A 15,896-nucleotide genomic window follows, 5' to 3' on the forward strand; every position below is an offset into this window, starting at 1 on the left:
GCATACCGCTAGCCACGCACGTTGGAGGCCGTGCACATTTATTATATTTAATCACAAATACGAAAAACACACCAATGTACAATAATGTTCCATACACAATATACAGTAATACTCCTCACACAATATTCAGTAACGTTAATAAGCCCCCCTTTAGCACACCTGAGCCGGCCAGGAAAAACCTAGAAATAAAACGATTTAAAAAAACAATAGAATAATTTCTCTGAAATGTATGAATTCCCAGTCTATCTCATCCCTCTTTCGATTCATGTAATCGTTTCACGCTTTTTGTAAGCTTTACAGATTGGCCTTCTACCGGTGTATTTTATTATACCGGTAGAAGGCCAATCTTTAAAGCTTACAAAAAGCGTGAAACGATTACATGAATCGAAAGAGGGATGAGATAGACTGGGAATTCATACATTTCAGAGAAATTATTGCCACCAAAAAAAAAATTATGAAAAAAAGGGGGGGGGTAGTAATATCCATACTTCAGGTGCCTGTGGAGTCACCGAGTCATTGATGGTTGTAATGTAATGAGTGCACCTGGAGATGCGTCATCCACGCAAATTTAGATCATGAGAATTTAAACAGTCTCATTTATATTTTTAGCTCAACTGACTTAAAGCTCAACTGAGGGTTTTTTATATCACTTTGTTCAGCGTCCATCCATCCGTAAACTTTTTACATTTTCGACTTCTTCTCTAGAACCACAAAGCCACAATTTATGCTTGGGTAAAGAAAATTCAAGTCTGTTCAAATGAAGTGTCACACCCTTTTTGAAGTGCGGATAATTAAGAATTAGTAAAAATGTTGTGGTATGTTTTTAAATTCCTCTTAAGAACCACAGGTATGACAAACCCTTTTACTATTCATTCGTAAAATAAAATATCTCTTTATATAAGATATATCTTTACACTAGAGAGATATCTCTATTGGTTGTAGATATATCTCTGTAAGTTGGAGAGATATCTTTTTACGCTAGGGAGATATCTCTTTACGCTTTGGAGATATCTCTTTCTCTTTGAGAGATATCTCTTAAAGCTAGAGAGATATCTCAAAGAGAAAGCGATACTCTCTAGCGTGAAGAGATATCTTTCCATCAATGTAAAAAGAGATATCTCTTTAAATTTTCAAAAAGAAATATCTCTTTAACCTAAAGAGATATCTATATAGATTTCCCCCCGGTGATCATAATGACTTCTCCCTGTTGCATTGCCATTGATATGATGTAACCCTATTTTTCAACCAATCAAAATACTTCTAGTGTACAAATGGCAGAAAAGGTTGAAGAGGTTGTTGGGGTAACATTATCAAGTTGCCGAGAGGCTAAATCCAGTCTAGCTCACATTGTTTTTGTTTTTTGTTACCTGTATACACTTCACATGCGGTAAACGCAAAATCTTCTGCAGCCATCATGTTAAGATTTGCTTTGGTGGGCTTCCGGTTTTGGGAGAATTCCTTAAGTATTCAAATTAATAAAAATATTGGAAAGAAATATCTTTCTCTTTGAGAGATATCTCTTTTTCAACGATTAAAGATATATCTCTTACTTTGAGAGATATCTCTATGAATTCTTAGAGAGATATCTCTGTAAGTGAAGGAGATATCTTTCAAAGTAAAGGAGATATCCCTCAGTGTAGAAGAGATATCTCTCTAATTGAAAGAGAAATCTCTTAAAGTATAAGAGATATCTCCAAAAGTAAAAGAGATATCTCTCTAAGTGAACGAGACATCTCTCTAAGTGAAAGATATATCTCTTTTTAGAGAAATATCTCTTAGAATTAAGAGATATCTCTCATTTTAAAGAGTTATCTCTTTAAGATAAGAAATATTTCTTCAATTTAGAGATATCTTATTTTTCAAATAAATAGTAAAAGGGCTTGCCATATCCTTAAAAATCTTCATGTCAAGAACAACAGGACCATGATTAGTCATATCAATATGCAAGCATCTAGATCTATAGGGGTACCTGTAAAATGCGTAACGAAACGAAATCTGCCGAAACGAAACCTACCGAAACGAAACAGAATATAGAACCGAATTGTGTAAGCATGATAATAAACAAGAGTACCGCCAACAGTACATTATACGTCCGTAAAAAGCTAATATAGGGCGTTTTTCTTGCACCATGATTTGTAGAACTTGCCTTCAAGTAGTATCAGCAATCATCAGAGTGTGACATACTTTCTTTGTATCGAAAAACAAGACAAATCATGTACTCTCTATGTAATATTTTCACTTGACATAAGATGTATGTGTACTAAGTTTAATGGTCCTTGCCCTCAACGAATTGCTCTGCATCCTGCTACTACGACCGTGACCTTTGACCTTAAGAAACAATAGGCATCCTCCACTTGGAAAAAAGTGTATGTGTACCAAGTTTGACGTTCCTAACCCCAACAGTTCGGTTTGTATATTGCCTATACAAGGTTTTCCTACTAAGTGATACTGTGACCTTGAAAAATAATAGGCATCTTCCTCTCATCATAGTGATCAAATGTACAAGTTGTAAAATCCTGGAGTTACGGTTCGGTCTGTATCCTGCCCACAAGGTCCGGACAGACAGACGGACGGACAGAGCCATACCATAATACGTCTCGTCTTCGACGGGCGTATAAAAATGGTATCTCAGGTCCCTCTGAAAGTTGCCACACATAAATGAAATTCTCTTCCTTGTTGATGTGGGTTGACTGATACATTTTTAAGCGGTCCGTCGGTTTGCACCAAACATTGTTTGAAGAAGGTGGTGTCTGAGAAAGTTGAAAGCAGGAAAACGTTTAACGTCTTATCTTATTTCTAACTGCTGAGGTGCGAATACTTTCAATAATGGAAAAAAATTAAATAGTATACCATATTATATGAATGCAATTCGGAAAGATAAATATACATGTATTATTAAAAATTATTATTGATATGCAGTAAGTCTAAAGATAATTTGGTACCCACCTATAGGTAGTTCCAATTCAAGTTTGGTAACATCAGGGGCCCCAAGGGTTAGTGTCGGGCCACTATATGAGATCAAGGTTTTAAATGGTATTATACAGGAAACTAGTTTTAAATTCTTTTCAAGAGTAACAGGGCCACACTAAATTATAAATGCAAATATCCCCAAGTAGTGTGGATTCAATGTTTTTTAGGTATAGAGATAGAAGAAAAAAAAACAATCTTCTAAAAATCACAACAGCCAGGCTATGGTGACTCAGGTGAGCGATGTGATCCATGAGCCTCTTGTTTACCTCCTTGCGACAGAAGGAACTTGCTTCATGATGAGCGAAATTTCAGACAGTATAAGTTCGTAGGCCTTCGTGGTTCCAGGACACGCACCGTGAAAGCGATGGGTTTAGGGGCCATCCGCGTCCTCAATAGTTTCTAGGGCAGCGACCTTGAAACTCTACAGAAAAAAGAAAATCAAGACCCAAAATTTGACAACTTTGAATCAGCTACAAAGTTTCAAAATTAACTACTCATTGATAAATATATTGTATTCAGTTTTCTTCGATATTCCTTCTGGTTCTCTTTTCTTTTTTTTTTTCAAAGGGAGGGACATCGGATGCACCCCTTTGAACCCATCCCTGATTTTGTTCGGGGCTTTTTTTCCAGGCTTGTGTACAATTTTCAAAAATTATACATAAAAACTGAGTGTGTGTGTGTGTTAAGTATCACACCCCCCCCCCCCCGGGGGGGGGGATGTAAAATAAAGCCCCTCGTACAAGAGGAAATTCCTTCTTGGCCTTTGCATTATGACATTGAAAACTTAAATTCCGAAACGCCTTGTGCACAGGATTTATACATTGTTTTTATCGAACTTCATGAAGCATACTTTATCAATTTTATGCAGAGATCTGGGTTCCTATTTGTGGTGGCTGATCGAGGTCATTGGATTGGAATTTCAAATCCTCGAGGTTACGCATTACTTCATACTAGGTCAGTAACACAATTGATATGTTCATGTGTCCGTTGGATTTCCACTCATGAAACTAACGCACTAGCTTAATTTGCTTCAACCTGCAAATTAGCAAAGATGAACCTGTTCATGGACATAGATGATTTCGTTTTAGGTCAGGCACTAGACGTATATTTGACCCCAGGAATGTTGATATCAGCGTGGAATTTTATTTTTAAGAATTTGGTTTCGAAAAACTGGAACTTCAAACTTTTCACATGAGCATGTTGAACATAATACACATTCCTTTATGAATATTCACGAAACCTTTACAAATATATCGCACTACGTCCTAAGAATCTTAGATATTGTGGTAATTAACTCTTAAAGAACTTTAATTACTTATATGTAAAATGTTCGATGCCACTATACTCATTGTAGAGAATATGTTACGCAATTGTCACAATTCCAATCAACTTTTATTTAAAACCCCTTTTCTACAGTATTTTCCTTGACGTTAGGAGACGAATATCAATTATCATACGATAAATATATATACATACACACATCAGCATCCACTGAAGAATATCACATAAATCGTTTCCATGTATACACAATGTCCTCACAATAAAGCAAACATATGAAGGGAACATACTAGACGCAGACACAGACTTTACAATTCTATAAACACAATGTCCACGAGTCAGGCGAGTACCGATCTCTCACATTTCGAGGCATCGCCTATTTATAGAGTAATAAAACCATGACTTCAAGTTGCTATAGTGGAATATAATAGCAATACTGTATAGTCATGAATTTCCACGCAATAACACGTATTACTAACATAGTAAAATCATGAATTTTCGTTGAGATTAGGTGGTATAGCCACACGCAGAATCTGAACTTCAGCAAAGTTCTTCAAGCTATGCATAAAATGAAGCAGTCATCCTGCCAAGCACTGATCACCGAGCTCACTAGTAAAATATCCAAACCCTGAATAGCTGTGTGCATCTACAGATACATCACCAATGCCAGTTTGAATATGTCCATTCTTCCTGACGAGATAAAAACAAATCATTAAAGCTCAAACACTGTGGGTAGAAGTTTATTGATCAGTAATTGGTAAGTTACTGACAAGCAAACTGATTCTAGCAGTCGGACAAGCAGATCTAAACTTATATAAGCACAATTTACAAATCCAAAATTAGTCTTACGCTGTTTGGATTACAAACTTATGCTAAACAGACATTTTCAAAAATTTATGATGAACAAGATAAAAGTTTTTTTCCAATAGATGTTACAGTACTGATATATACTGAAAAATGATATGCAAATGTACTGAAGCCTTGAAAATACAAGAGTATAATATATAGAGCAGTATGACTGCAATTTGTTCTGTATACTACACAAAAATTGATCATATATTAAATAAGAATCTGAATTAAATACAGCTGGGACAATATAAACATCCCTAAGAGAGCCTTTGCCACTAAAGGGCTAATGTCAACATTGCTACGCAGTCCAAGCTTCCTATCTACATACTTCTCTACATACATGGGCTTTCTTGCATTCATCCTGGCAGTGCTTTAAGCCGATCTCTTTCCTTAAATGTTTCTTACTACCCCCTCCCTAAACATTTATCCATGTATATCATTATGTATATGACTTCTTTTGCTTAAAACTTGGAATTTAAAAAATCATATGGGAAGTTAATTACTTCGAAAATATTTTTGAAGTAAACGAGCATGCATTTGTCACTACCATGTACAGCCATGACCTGATTATACAAATGAAGGCAATGTTGTTCAAACTTAATTCTGAGAGCAGACAAAACTTTTGGGAAGACCTTCAGATATGAACAGACTGTATGGGATCCAGTCTGACACCATTTTTTTGTTTTTGTTGGACACTGCAGCATAGAATCACATTCTTAACCCCACCATTGAACATGCGTAGGATTGTGTTATATATAAAACTGGTAAAAATTATTAACTTCGCAAAGTACATACAGAAACTTGGAAACTGTCAGAAACTAATCCATACATATGGCTTTGCATAAATTATAACATGTTTAAAAAAAAAAAGAAGAAAAAAATCATAAATTCAATCCTATTACGTCAATGTATAATACAATGCATAAAATTGTCTTCATGGAGAGTTTTCTCTTATACATCTATCACTCTTGACTTCTATGCTGCAAGACCAGTCACACAAAGTGGTTGATAAGAGGAGTTCAAAGGTCACTTTCACCATACAGAGCAGTGGAGAATGACATGTAATCTAAAGCACCCGGGACAGCATCACGTCCTGAATATGGCGCCATTCTCTGAATACAGTATTCTGCCTGATCTGGAGGCAGTTCTTGTCGAAGAATCTGTGCTGTGATAAATGGCTGAAACATAAAACAATCTTGTAAATGAACAGATAAAAAATCTACATGTATTTCAGTTAGTAGAAGATAAACTACATTGGCCAACATTTTTTTTGTTTGTTTTACGAGAATCTTTCCTAAAAATACTTGGAAATTCGAAATAGAAATAAAAGTTGTACATTTGAGAAGTCGATCAAATAGATAAAACCAAGGAAATTGTATAATTTTTTTCATTTTCAGTAAAGTTTAAAAAGACCAAATTGAAATAGGAATTAGAAAATTGCCACAGAAAATTAAGTAGAATACACATTATTATTTCTGTAAAAACAGAGTATTCAGTATACTTCAGTAAAAGTATTCAGACCGATATGGATGGGGATTGACACTTTAGATCACCAAAATGGTCGATTTCATAGCCCAGAAAAATAATGAAAGGAATAAATAATAGACTAATTTTTTTATTTACACCTGAAGTTTAAGCTTTTACTTATTCCTGTAGTTTAACTTTACGTGAATAATGGCCAATTTGACACTCCCTCTTTTACCTGTCAAGGAAAGTACTAATTAACATCACTGGTAATTAGCTGATATGAACTGTGAATATGATCATCACTAGATTCACAGCAAATGTTAACTTTACATTTTCTGAAGTCCCAGTTTTTTGACTCGCTTTTCTGCCATATTTGATTTTCAATCATCATAAATCTAAACTTTTTGAAGCATACATTTTGTTTTATTCTTTTGGTGCATTTTTATGGACACTTAGGGGTAAATATAGAAATAAACAAGGGCTTTAATTTTTATTTGCTTTCATCCAAAATTGCAGTCGGTCCCGTAAAACATTTTATACTTCAGAATCACTTGATTTACCAATGCATGCACTTTCAGTTTTACTGACTTGCTTACTACTTACTGTGCTAAATCAAAGCACATGTCTGTTGATTATTCGTTTTAAACACTATACAACACTGCAGCATACAACACAAGAACAACAAATCATATTCTTTATCACAACAATATGATTTGAAATTTCCTCTGTATAACTTGTTCAGTCTTACCTTGTCTCCAGCCAGAATTTTGAACGATTGCATGACCTGTTCAGCTGTGTCAGTGTCAGCAGTCTCACGGGTCATGAAGTCAAGGAAGGCCTCAAAGGTCACGTAGCCGGAGTTATTGGGGTCCACAATGGACATGATACGCTGGAAGTCAGCATCTCCCTGAAAATGTCAGGTAGATATACCATATGTGCAGATCAGAGAAAACAGTCCTACAGCTACCCACAAGTAAGCATTACACACGAAATACCAGCTCTTTAGAGATGAAGGATAATAATGTAAGCATTCAATAAAAGTTATCAAAAAGCTGTTTCTGTTTACATCAACCAGTGATACACATTAAAATGACCATAAAAAGATGTAATTGTTAAAAAAATTTATCATGCATTTCCATTTTGATAAAACTGAAACTTTTAAACATAGAAAGACAGTGAAGTTCTGAGATATTTTATGTTGGAGTATCCATTTACTTACTGAAGTGCGAGTGCACTAATCTTAAAATTATGTTTCTTTTACTTGTGAGAAGAGTAGAATATTCAAATCCCTTAAATAGTGAATATGTGATAAATCGCGTGAAACCTTGATGACGGACACTCTCAAATTAAAATATCAGGTCACAAAAACTAATCATGCCATATCCTGAAACTCTAGTAAGACTTTTTGGAACATTTCATTTCATTTGTTTGTGATTCTCTAAATATTATCTCAAGTCTGTAATCTATTCAAAATATGGAACTTCTAAAATGTGTTTTAAAAATTAGAAAATTCTCAGGGTAATAATTTAATACAGTATTCATACATACTGCATACAGCCCCCAATTAATCAGCCCGACACAAATCTTAAAACATAATTTTTTCATTTGATGCTTCCTACATTTGAAATGAAAATCAAACATGATATGCTGCAAATATTTCTATAATCCTGATTTTGCAGAATAATGCAACAATCATTTCAGTTGTCCTGATTGTATTTTCGTGTTTCAAAAATTTAAATAGTGTACTCATCTATGCAGAAATCAATGAAAGTATGGTTTTTAATGAAACCAGAATTGGCAGATTACATTGTAACCTTTACACCATGTGTAATTTGAATTTCATATACTGAAAAAAAGAGAAATAGTTTGAACAAGAGAAATTGTTTGCTCCAACACAGACAACCATCTATTTCCTCTCCTTACCTGTCTGTCATCACGAATATTGTATCCTAAACTGACAAGGCAGGCCTTAAATTCTTTAGGTTCAAGACGACGTGTTCTGTTCTTATCGAAATGATTGAAAGAAACACGGAACTCATTCATTTGGTCTTCACTGATACCCTTAGAATCCCTTGTTAGGATCTGAAAGAAATCATATCAACTTTTACTAGTAAAGCATCTTTTTCCTACATTTTTGCACAAAATATGCCTTTAATATCATACTTTTGAAGAGAGAGAGAGAGAGATATGCAGCATCCACACTACCTCTATTGCACTCACCTGATTTTCCACTTCATTGATATTCCTGGCAACTGCTGTGAGAAGTTGTTCCCATCCAACTCGCAATGTCTGAAAAGCAAGCAATGCCAATAAAGGAATCCATATATATTTAACAGGGTTTTATAATACAACTATACATCAAGTCAGATCTTACCTCCATGGTGTATTGTGTATAGTGGTTTTCAAAGATCATAGCCTCCTGAATTTCCTACAAGACAAATGAGAGGTCCATGATTCACAGAATTTACTACAGCCACCATGCTGTTACACAGTCTGAGAGAAATTTTACTGTGGATACACTGGACACAATGTGAATGCCAAATGACCAGACATACAATTTACTACCAGAGAATCTTGCTTATTTTTACCATGTTCTTCAGAAAATACTTTCTTTTTTATTTGATTTCCCATTTATTCCTAACGCAAAAGTTTCTACCCTTACAAGGCATAATTTAAAGAGAGAAATGCTGCATTTGTTTTGAATTTTTTTTAGCCATGTCATTTTGGAAAAAAAAATTCTTTAGAGAGTGAACAGTTATTTTGCCCTTTGAACATGAAATTCAATCTTCACTTTTCCATGTTTTTTCATTTCTGGCAAAGTAGGCATAAAGAGGAAGATTTTGAAATGATTCCACCCTGTTCAGACAAATCTAACATCCACCCAAGAATACCCTATCCAATCATCATCTTCACAATTTTAAAAAATTCTTTCTATCATCCAAAACTCAATACTCCACCTGGTTATATCGTTCCAGCTCGTCAATGTTTGGCTTGTACTGGGCAGTAGCCTGCTCATATTGCCTTAGTTTTTTCAGCTGTTCTTCCAGTGAGCTCTTGGTTTGAATTCCCATGGAAGCCACAGCGTCCAGCTGGTTCTCAATCCACGGACCCACCACATTAGCCTTAGCAGCAAACTGTTTCCTCAGTCTCATGTTGTTCTGTTGCTTCATCATTTCATTCTGCAGAGTGCCGTCTCGTTTTGGCACTAATTGCTTCACATCAGCCCATTTATTAGCTATGTCCTACAATGCCATTATTCTATTATTAAAAGAATTGTTTATTACTACACATTTACCTGTTATCAAATGTCCATTTAAAACCAAATAATAGACTAAATAGGGTACATGTATTTTGTAACTACAATTTTTTTAAAGTGATATTTCTACTTGGAAAGTTAAAGAGAACATGAATAAATTTATAAATTACAATCAGCATGGTATGACTTTAATATCATCATTACTCTACTAGTAATGCATATTTAAAGAAATTAATGTTAGCTGATTCTATCTATACATTAAAAGAGAATTCTTTTTACTGATATTTTATCCAATTACACAAAACTAACACTGACACCAAACACTCCATTCAACATACCTATATACCTGTTCAACAAAAAATCTTTATTTCCTCTTATGTATATAAAGAATAGAAATTATTCTTTCAGAAGTTAAATGTCAAAGTGCAACAATAGTCATAAACAGCCCTGGCTTAGAAATAAAAATAAAACAAATATTTCTCCCTGAAACTATTCCTTTTCTCAAAATATAACATAACATTTGTGGTAACATTTAATGTTTTCCATGAAGATTGTTTTTAAAAGAGTCAATTTTCAAAGCCATTTTTCAAGTACATGTAGAAACTATGGGTCAAAGGAATCTTCATATATATAGTTTAGGTTTCCTATAAATCAGTTTACATTAAAGAACATATGTACTAAAAATGCAGAGCTTTTTTGTTTCCAAACTATCACCATTAACTGCATTTATGATGGCAGTAGAATACTTCATGCAACGAAAACTATTTGATTTCATTCCCGATGAAAGATTTGAAGTTCATTCTTGATAATTTAACTTTTGGCCATTTTCGGTAGGTGTAATTTACATATAGCATACATTGTGTGCGCCTTCTTCACCTGTGGTTGAAAAGAAAACAACAGAATCAGAAAGTTTTGACATCAAGTTCTTTGACTGTTGATATCGGAATAAGGACCCATCAGACTAAATTTTATGAGTTATATCACGTGTATAACATAAGAGGGTAATTTGTTATGCACAGATTCAAGAATTGAAGGGAAAGTAGCACATGGTATGCTAATAAGACAGTCGACTGGCCAGCACTTTACTGTTTTGTAATACATGTGTGTAAAAAGGGAGACTGTATTTTGAAATTATTTTCATATATATTTCTAATAACATACTTTTCTACATTCATGTACATAGAGTATTCTATTTCATTTTATTCATAAAATACTGTTGTATTGATACCTTTATTAAAAATCTAATGTAAATATTGGAGAATCTGTATCTTTAAAGGTTAATTTTAATAGATTTACTTTTATCATGTTAATTCCTCATTTTCTAAAATGGTTTTTAAATTCATGGTTTTGTTCAATGGAACAGTTCCTGTTTATCTTTAACCTTTATCATCCAAATTCATTCACAACTAAGGAATTTGCTATAAATACGAATGTGATCACTTTGAAATTTCTCATAAGTTTAAATAACAGATGAAATATTTAAAAAAAAAGATTGTCTCATACATAAAGAGGTGGAAATTGAAATTAAGTTATTAAAATGTAAATACGGGCAAAAAATCAATCATCTGTCCAATAGTAAATATTTTTTAAAAATACTAATAAAAAGGTATTAAACTAAATATTGATAGAATAATTTGATGAAATTCAAGAAAGTTTCCGAAAATATTATTAATGTAGAAATATGTTGCTCCCCCACCATTTATATTAAACTGAATATAGCAAAGGAAAAGATTTAGAAAACCTTGAATAAAATATTGCAGGCATTAGTAAATTGCACACCAAATTGACAAGACATGAATATGCAAGCTCCTGTTAATGTAAATCTACTAACCTCCTGTTGAAAAATCAGCATCCATTGGGGAAGAAGGAAAAAAATAAAACACAAGCATAAAATAGCATTCTACATATCAAGCTTCTTTAGAAAATATGTATCATGCTTTAACACTACAGGACAAATCAAAACTATAGACACTAAAAGTGAAAACCATCAGTGATCCACATCATAATATCAAGTTCTATATTATCTGCAGGATCTTCCTGGAAATTTCAATTTTGTCAGTGTGCATATAAAGCTTCTTTAAAAAGAGCTAATACAACTGGACACCATACTATGATAGATGCAAGCCTGTAAGCCTCTCTCCCTCCTCCCACATAAAGCCCTACTACACTGTACATTGCACAACCTATAGTAGTGATGAATTGATGATGATTATTGATCACTTAAACCACTGATTTTGAGGACGGATTGCTATTTTTCATGATTTGGGACACACTTATCAATGAATTATTCAGTTAAGTAATTAAAATACACAAGATTCATAGTACCTACACAGAATCCATCGCTCAAGATTTAAAATCCTTAATACTACACAAACAGATAGTCGTAACTCATTTACAGTACAAACACACATAAGGCAACAAAAAAACAACTTGGTTCTCAATACAATTTTCTCAACAACAAAAAAAAAAAAAAAAAGAGATGAGGGAGGCAGGTTTTTTCCTTTTATATCTAATAGTGATTAGGTGAGGGATTATTTCAAAATTCAAAACTCACAATTTTCAAACAGTTCCAGCATAAGAAAAACATCCAACAATGTGCTATAGCAGAATAAGTTTTGTGACTTTTGGTATTTGTACAGATATTAACATAATCACAATGAAATATTATGAAGTAAATAACCTTTCCAGCCATTTGCAAAATTTCAACTGTTTCCGAAAACGTTGAGATGACCCAGACTTTAATAGTTAAAAATTTTATGGGTTGGAATATTTAAAATGTAATCATGGATTCTGGATTTTTTTTTTTTTGCATCGGAAGAGCGCATTAGAGATATTTTATTTTATTCATATAAGGATGAAAACAATAAATGTGTACTGTTTAAACAGATGCAGGTGGGCCTGAGAATCAAGTAATTAATATTTCTAGGCCTAAACTATTGTATAATCCAAATACCAATGAAGTGTTTATTCTAACCAATCATACATCAGTTCTAGATTTCCAATTACAACCAGAGATTAATTATGAAAATTTTCATTCATCACTAGTCTACTTCTGTTACATCTGCTTTGGGGAAAACCACTCTATGCAGCGCAGTCATGCAGCTCTAAGCCTATGATCAGAACACCTGGACGTACCTGAGGATCCACCGTGGTGTAGGGATTATCTGTCAGCTGTAAGCCCACTTGATTAGCCAGCCTCTGGACTTCAGAGGCCAAAGCCATAATGGCATTAAATTCCTTATCTGCTTCTGGCAGGGTCTGCTTAAATGTTTCATGTGCTTCTAAAAGTTGCTGCAATATAAAAAGAAATTTGTCTTCAATAGGGTGTTCAAAAACTTTAAATGAATTAAACTGGTTTCATAGAAGTACTGTATGGTATAAAATCTCTATAACATAATTTTCAGACAATATGTTGATGGTTATTATGGGTAAAGATGTCTATTAGTGACAAGTGTTTTTAAAAGATTGGTCCGTTGTAAGGAAACTTTAAAGTCCTTTATGATATATTATCCAAGATGCAGCTCTTTCAAGTTGTCCATCATGGTATTAACCAACAACTTCTGATACAAATAAAATACTAAGGACATTTTCCTGATATTAGAAACCTTCCATTAAATATTGTGTATCAGCTAAAGATACACATGCACAGCAGATATTCATACCATAGTACAAGTTAATGGGCTTAATTAGCTGATTTTCAGGAGGCCAAATCATAATCATTGATAAAAAAAATCGTGTTTAATAATTGCAATAATTGAAGAGAGAAACAGTGCACAAGGGATTTCTTCCATTTCCCCAAAACCTTAGGTAGCAAGTCAGAATGTGCTATATTTTATAATTTACCCGATTTAATTTGAAAATCGCGACTACTGAATGTTGATTAAATGGCAAATAATTCAAGAAATCATCACCCTACAATAAATTGTGTACACATTTGTACAACAGGATACACAATTCAAACACAGGTAAACTTTGTATTTATTCTGGCTCAGTGCAAGGCGTAAAACTGCGTGCTTATTATGTACATATTGACCAGGAAATCAGTCACAGCTCTCATTGCATCAATAAATGCCAGGGACCAAAATCATAAAATTTTATTATGTATTATGAATTTCCATTTTGTTCTAGTCTGTACAGTGTGTCCCTTTCATCCCATTATATTCTGTGATGTAGGTAGTATCTCCATTATATTCTGTGATGTAGGTAGTATCCCCATTATATTCTGAGATGTCAATGATAAATTTACCTGCACTACTGAAGTAAACACAAATATTTCAAATGACTTTCTTCCTGCTTTTAAGCATTTCCAAGAAGTGAGAAATAAACTGTTTTCACCATTCCAATGAAATAATATACCTTTAAAATGATAATGAAAATGATATACTTCTGCATCGAAATTCATAATTTTTCTTGAGAAATTTTAACTTGGGGGTTCAGTGTTGAGATCAAACAAGTGCTTTTCAGAAAAGTCTTGTTCTTTCGAAATTTATGGTATATTTACTAAATGTTTAAATGTAAATGTAGTGACAAACTTTTCAGTTTATTTCATAAAGTACATAATGTAATTCAAGCTAATCAAAGTTTAATTACCTGAATTTCCTCTACAGTGTGAACAATAAATATATCTAATAAATCTTCTTTTGCACCATCTAACCAGTTGTTGAAAGGCTGAAAACAAACTCATTCATGTTAGAATCATAACTCAACATAAATTTTTAAAAATGTTCATAAATCTTAACTTTGAATATTCAAAAAATATTATTTACATAAATACTTACAGCTGCCCGTTTTGCAAAGTCGAGATGAAGGGTATCTATTTTTTCTAGTATTTTTTCTGCTTCCTATCAAAGTGACAAAAAAGGTGGATATTACATCAACTAGCAAAGCCAATATTGCTGATGAAACACACCAAAGCATAAATACAAATGATATGTACGTACATCAAGACCTTGTCGTCTCTGAGCAGTTAAAGTTCCTAGTCTATCCCACTGATCACAGATACTCTGAAATATAAGTGGATTGCCTTTGAAAAAAAATATCTACAACCAACTACAAATGTAAGTCACTATGAAAGATATTTAAACATTCCCCACAAGTATTCAATATGACTTACCTGACATCTAGTATTGACTGTGTGAACATCATGGTATTCTAAAAGACTGTTTCAAAAAGAAAAAACAGAAAGTTAACATGTTGTTTTAATGAAGCACAGTATCCCTGACCATGGGCAAGTCCAACTGAGGCAGTTAAAACTTGACTCCATCATACACTGGTTTTTTTTTAATACAGTTCACCACATATGAAACTTCTGTCTTGTATCTTGACCAAATTAAATGTTCTTCAAACAGATGAAATAAAATATGCCCCTGGTCTTCTATTTCTGAAGCATTAAAGTAGGATTACCAGAATATTTATCCATAATTCAAGGTAACATTGAGCTTCCCAGATGCAAGATGACTTACTTCAGCTCCTGAGCTATTGCTGCAATTTGCTCAACTCTGTCTTGGTGAGCTGCTAAATCACTCTCAAAAGCCTCATGTTTCTTCTTCATAGCCTAAAATGAATCCATTACCTTCTTTTAAGTCACATGAGAAAAAAATTTAATGGAGAATTTTTTTTCTTGTTTATTACAGGGATGTGACTGAATTCCTCAGAAATAAGAGGAAAATTGGTCAAAAAGGGAGGAAAACACCTCACCCTACCTGAAAAAATATCATTTTCTGCCACTTTAGATCAAATCCAGAAGGTTTCATTTTTTTGAAAATTGAGCAAATCAGAGGATTTCCTCTGAAAAGAGGAAAAATCACACCCCTGTCATTATGTCTATGGACGAAGAGACAGTCCGACAGACAAGGTGATTCCAGTATACCCCCTAAACTTCCTTTGCGGGGTGTGTGTATAAAAAAATGTATTTTCTAAAAATTGAAGTAAATCGAACATCTTGAAATGCACATCTTCAATACTCATACAACACTCTTTAAAATAAGATCTTCCCTTGAAACCTGTGGTAGGAGTTAGACAAATCATATACCCTCCATTTAACATTAAATTTCAAATAAAGGGACAAAACTCCTGC

At 33.5% G+C, this 15,896-nt stretch overlaps 1 protein-coding gene across 3 annotated transcripts in view; it reads right to left on the minus strand.

Annotated features, from left to right (window-relative positions):
- Nucleotides 1-4,972: 4,972 nt before the first annotated feature.
- Nucleotides 4,973-15,896, minus strand: part of LOC125652710 (alpha-actinin-like) — a 43,926-nt gene continuing 33,002 nt past the window's right edge. For 2 of the 3 annotated variants that reach the window (XM_048882079.2, XM_048882078.2), the window contains exons 15-26: nt 15,283-15,374; nt 14,934-14,979; nt 14,761-14,823; nt 14,599-14,661; nt 14,411-14,488; nt 12,956-13,111; nt 9,522-9,806; nt 8,939-8,992; nt 8,785-8,853; nt 8,488-8,646; nt 7,313-7,471; nt 4,973-6,275 (exon numbers count right to left, since the gene is read on the minus strand). In XM_048882079.2, the coding sequence (XP_048738036.1) occupies nt 6,117-6,275; nt 7,313-7,471; nt 8,488-8,646; nt 8,785-8,853; nt 8,939-8,992; nt 9,522-9,806; nt 12,956-13,111; nt 14,411-14,488; nt 14,599-14,661; nt 14,761-14,823; nt 14,934-14,979; nt 15,283-15,374 (1,383 nt within the window). In that variant the 3' untranslated portion in view covers nt 4,973-6,116. Of the gene's footprint in view, nt 7,472-8,487; nt 8,647-8,784; nt 8,854-8,938; nt 8,993-9,521; nt 9,809-12,954; nt 13,112-14,410; nt 14,489-14,598; nt 14,662-14,760; nt 14,824-14,933; nt 14,980-15,282; nt 15,375-15,896 lie in introns of all 3 variants that reach the window. The other variant, XM_056164731.1, reaches the window with a different exon arrangement.

The sequence above is a fragment of the Ostrea edulis genome, chromosome 5 (assembly GCF_947568905.1).
Source record: "Ostrea edulis chromosome 5, xbOstEdul1.1, whole genome shotgun sequence".
NCBI classification, from domain to species: domain Eukaryota; kingdom Metazoa; phylum Mollusca; class Bivalvia; order Ostreida; family Ostreidae; genus Ostrea; species Ostrea edulis.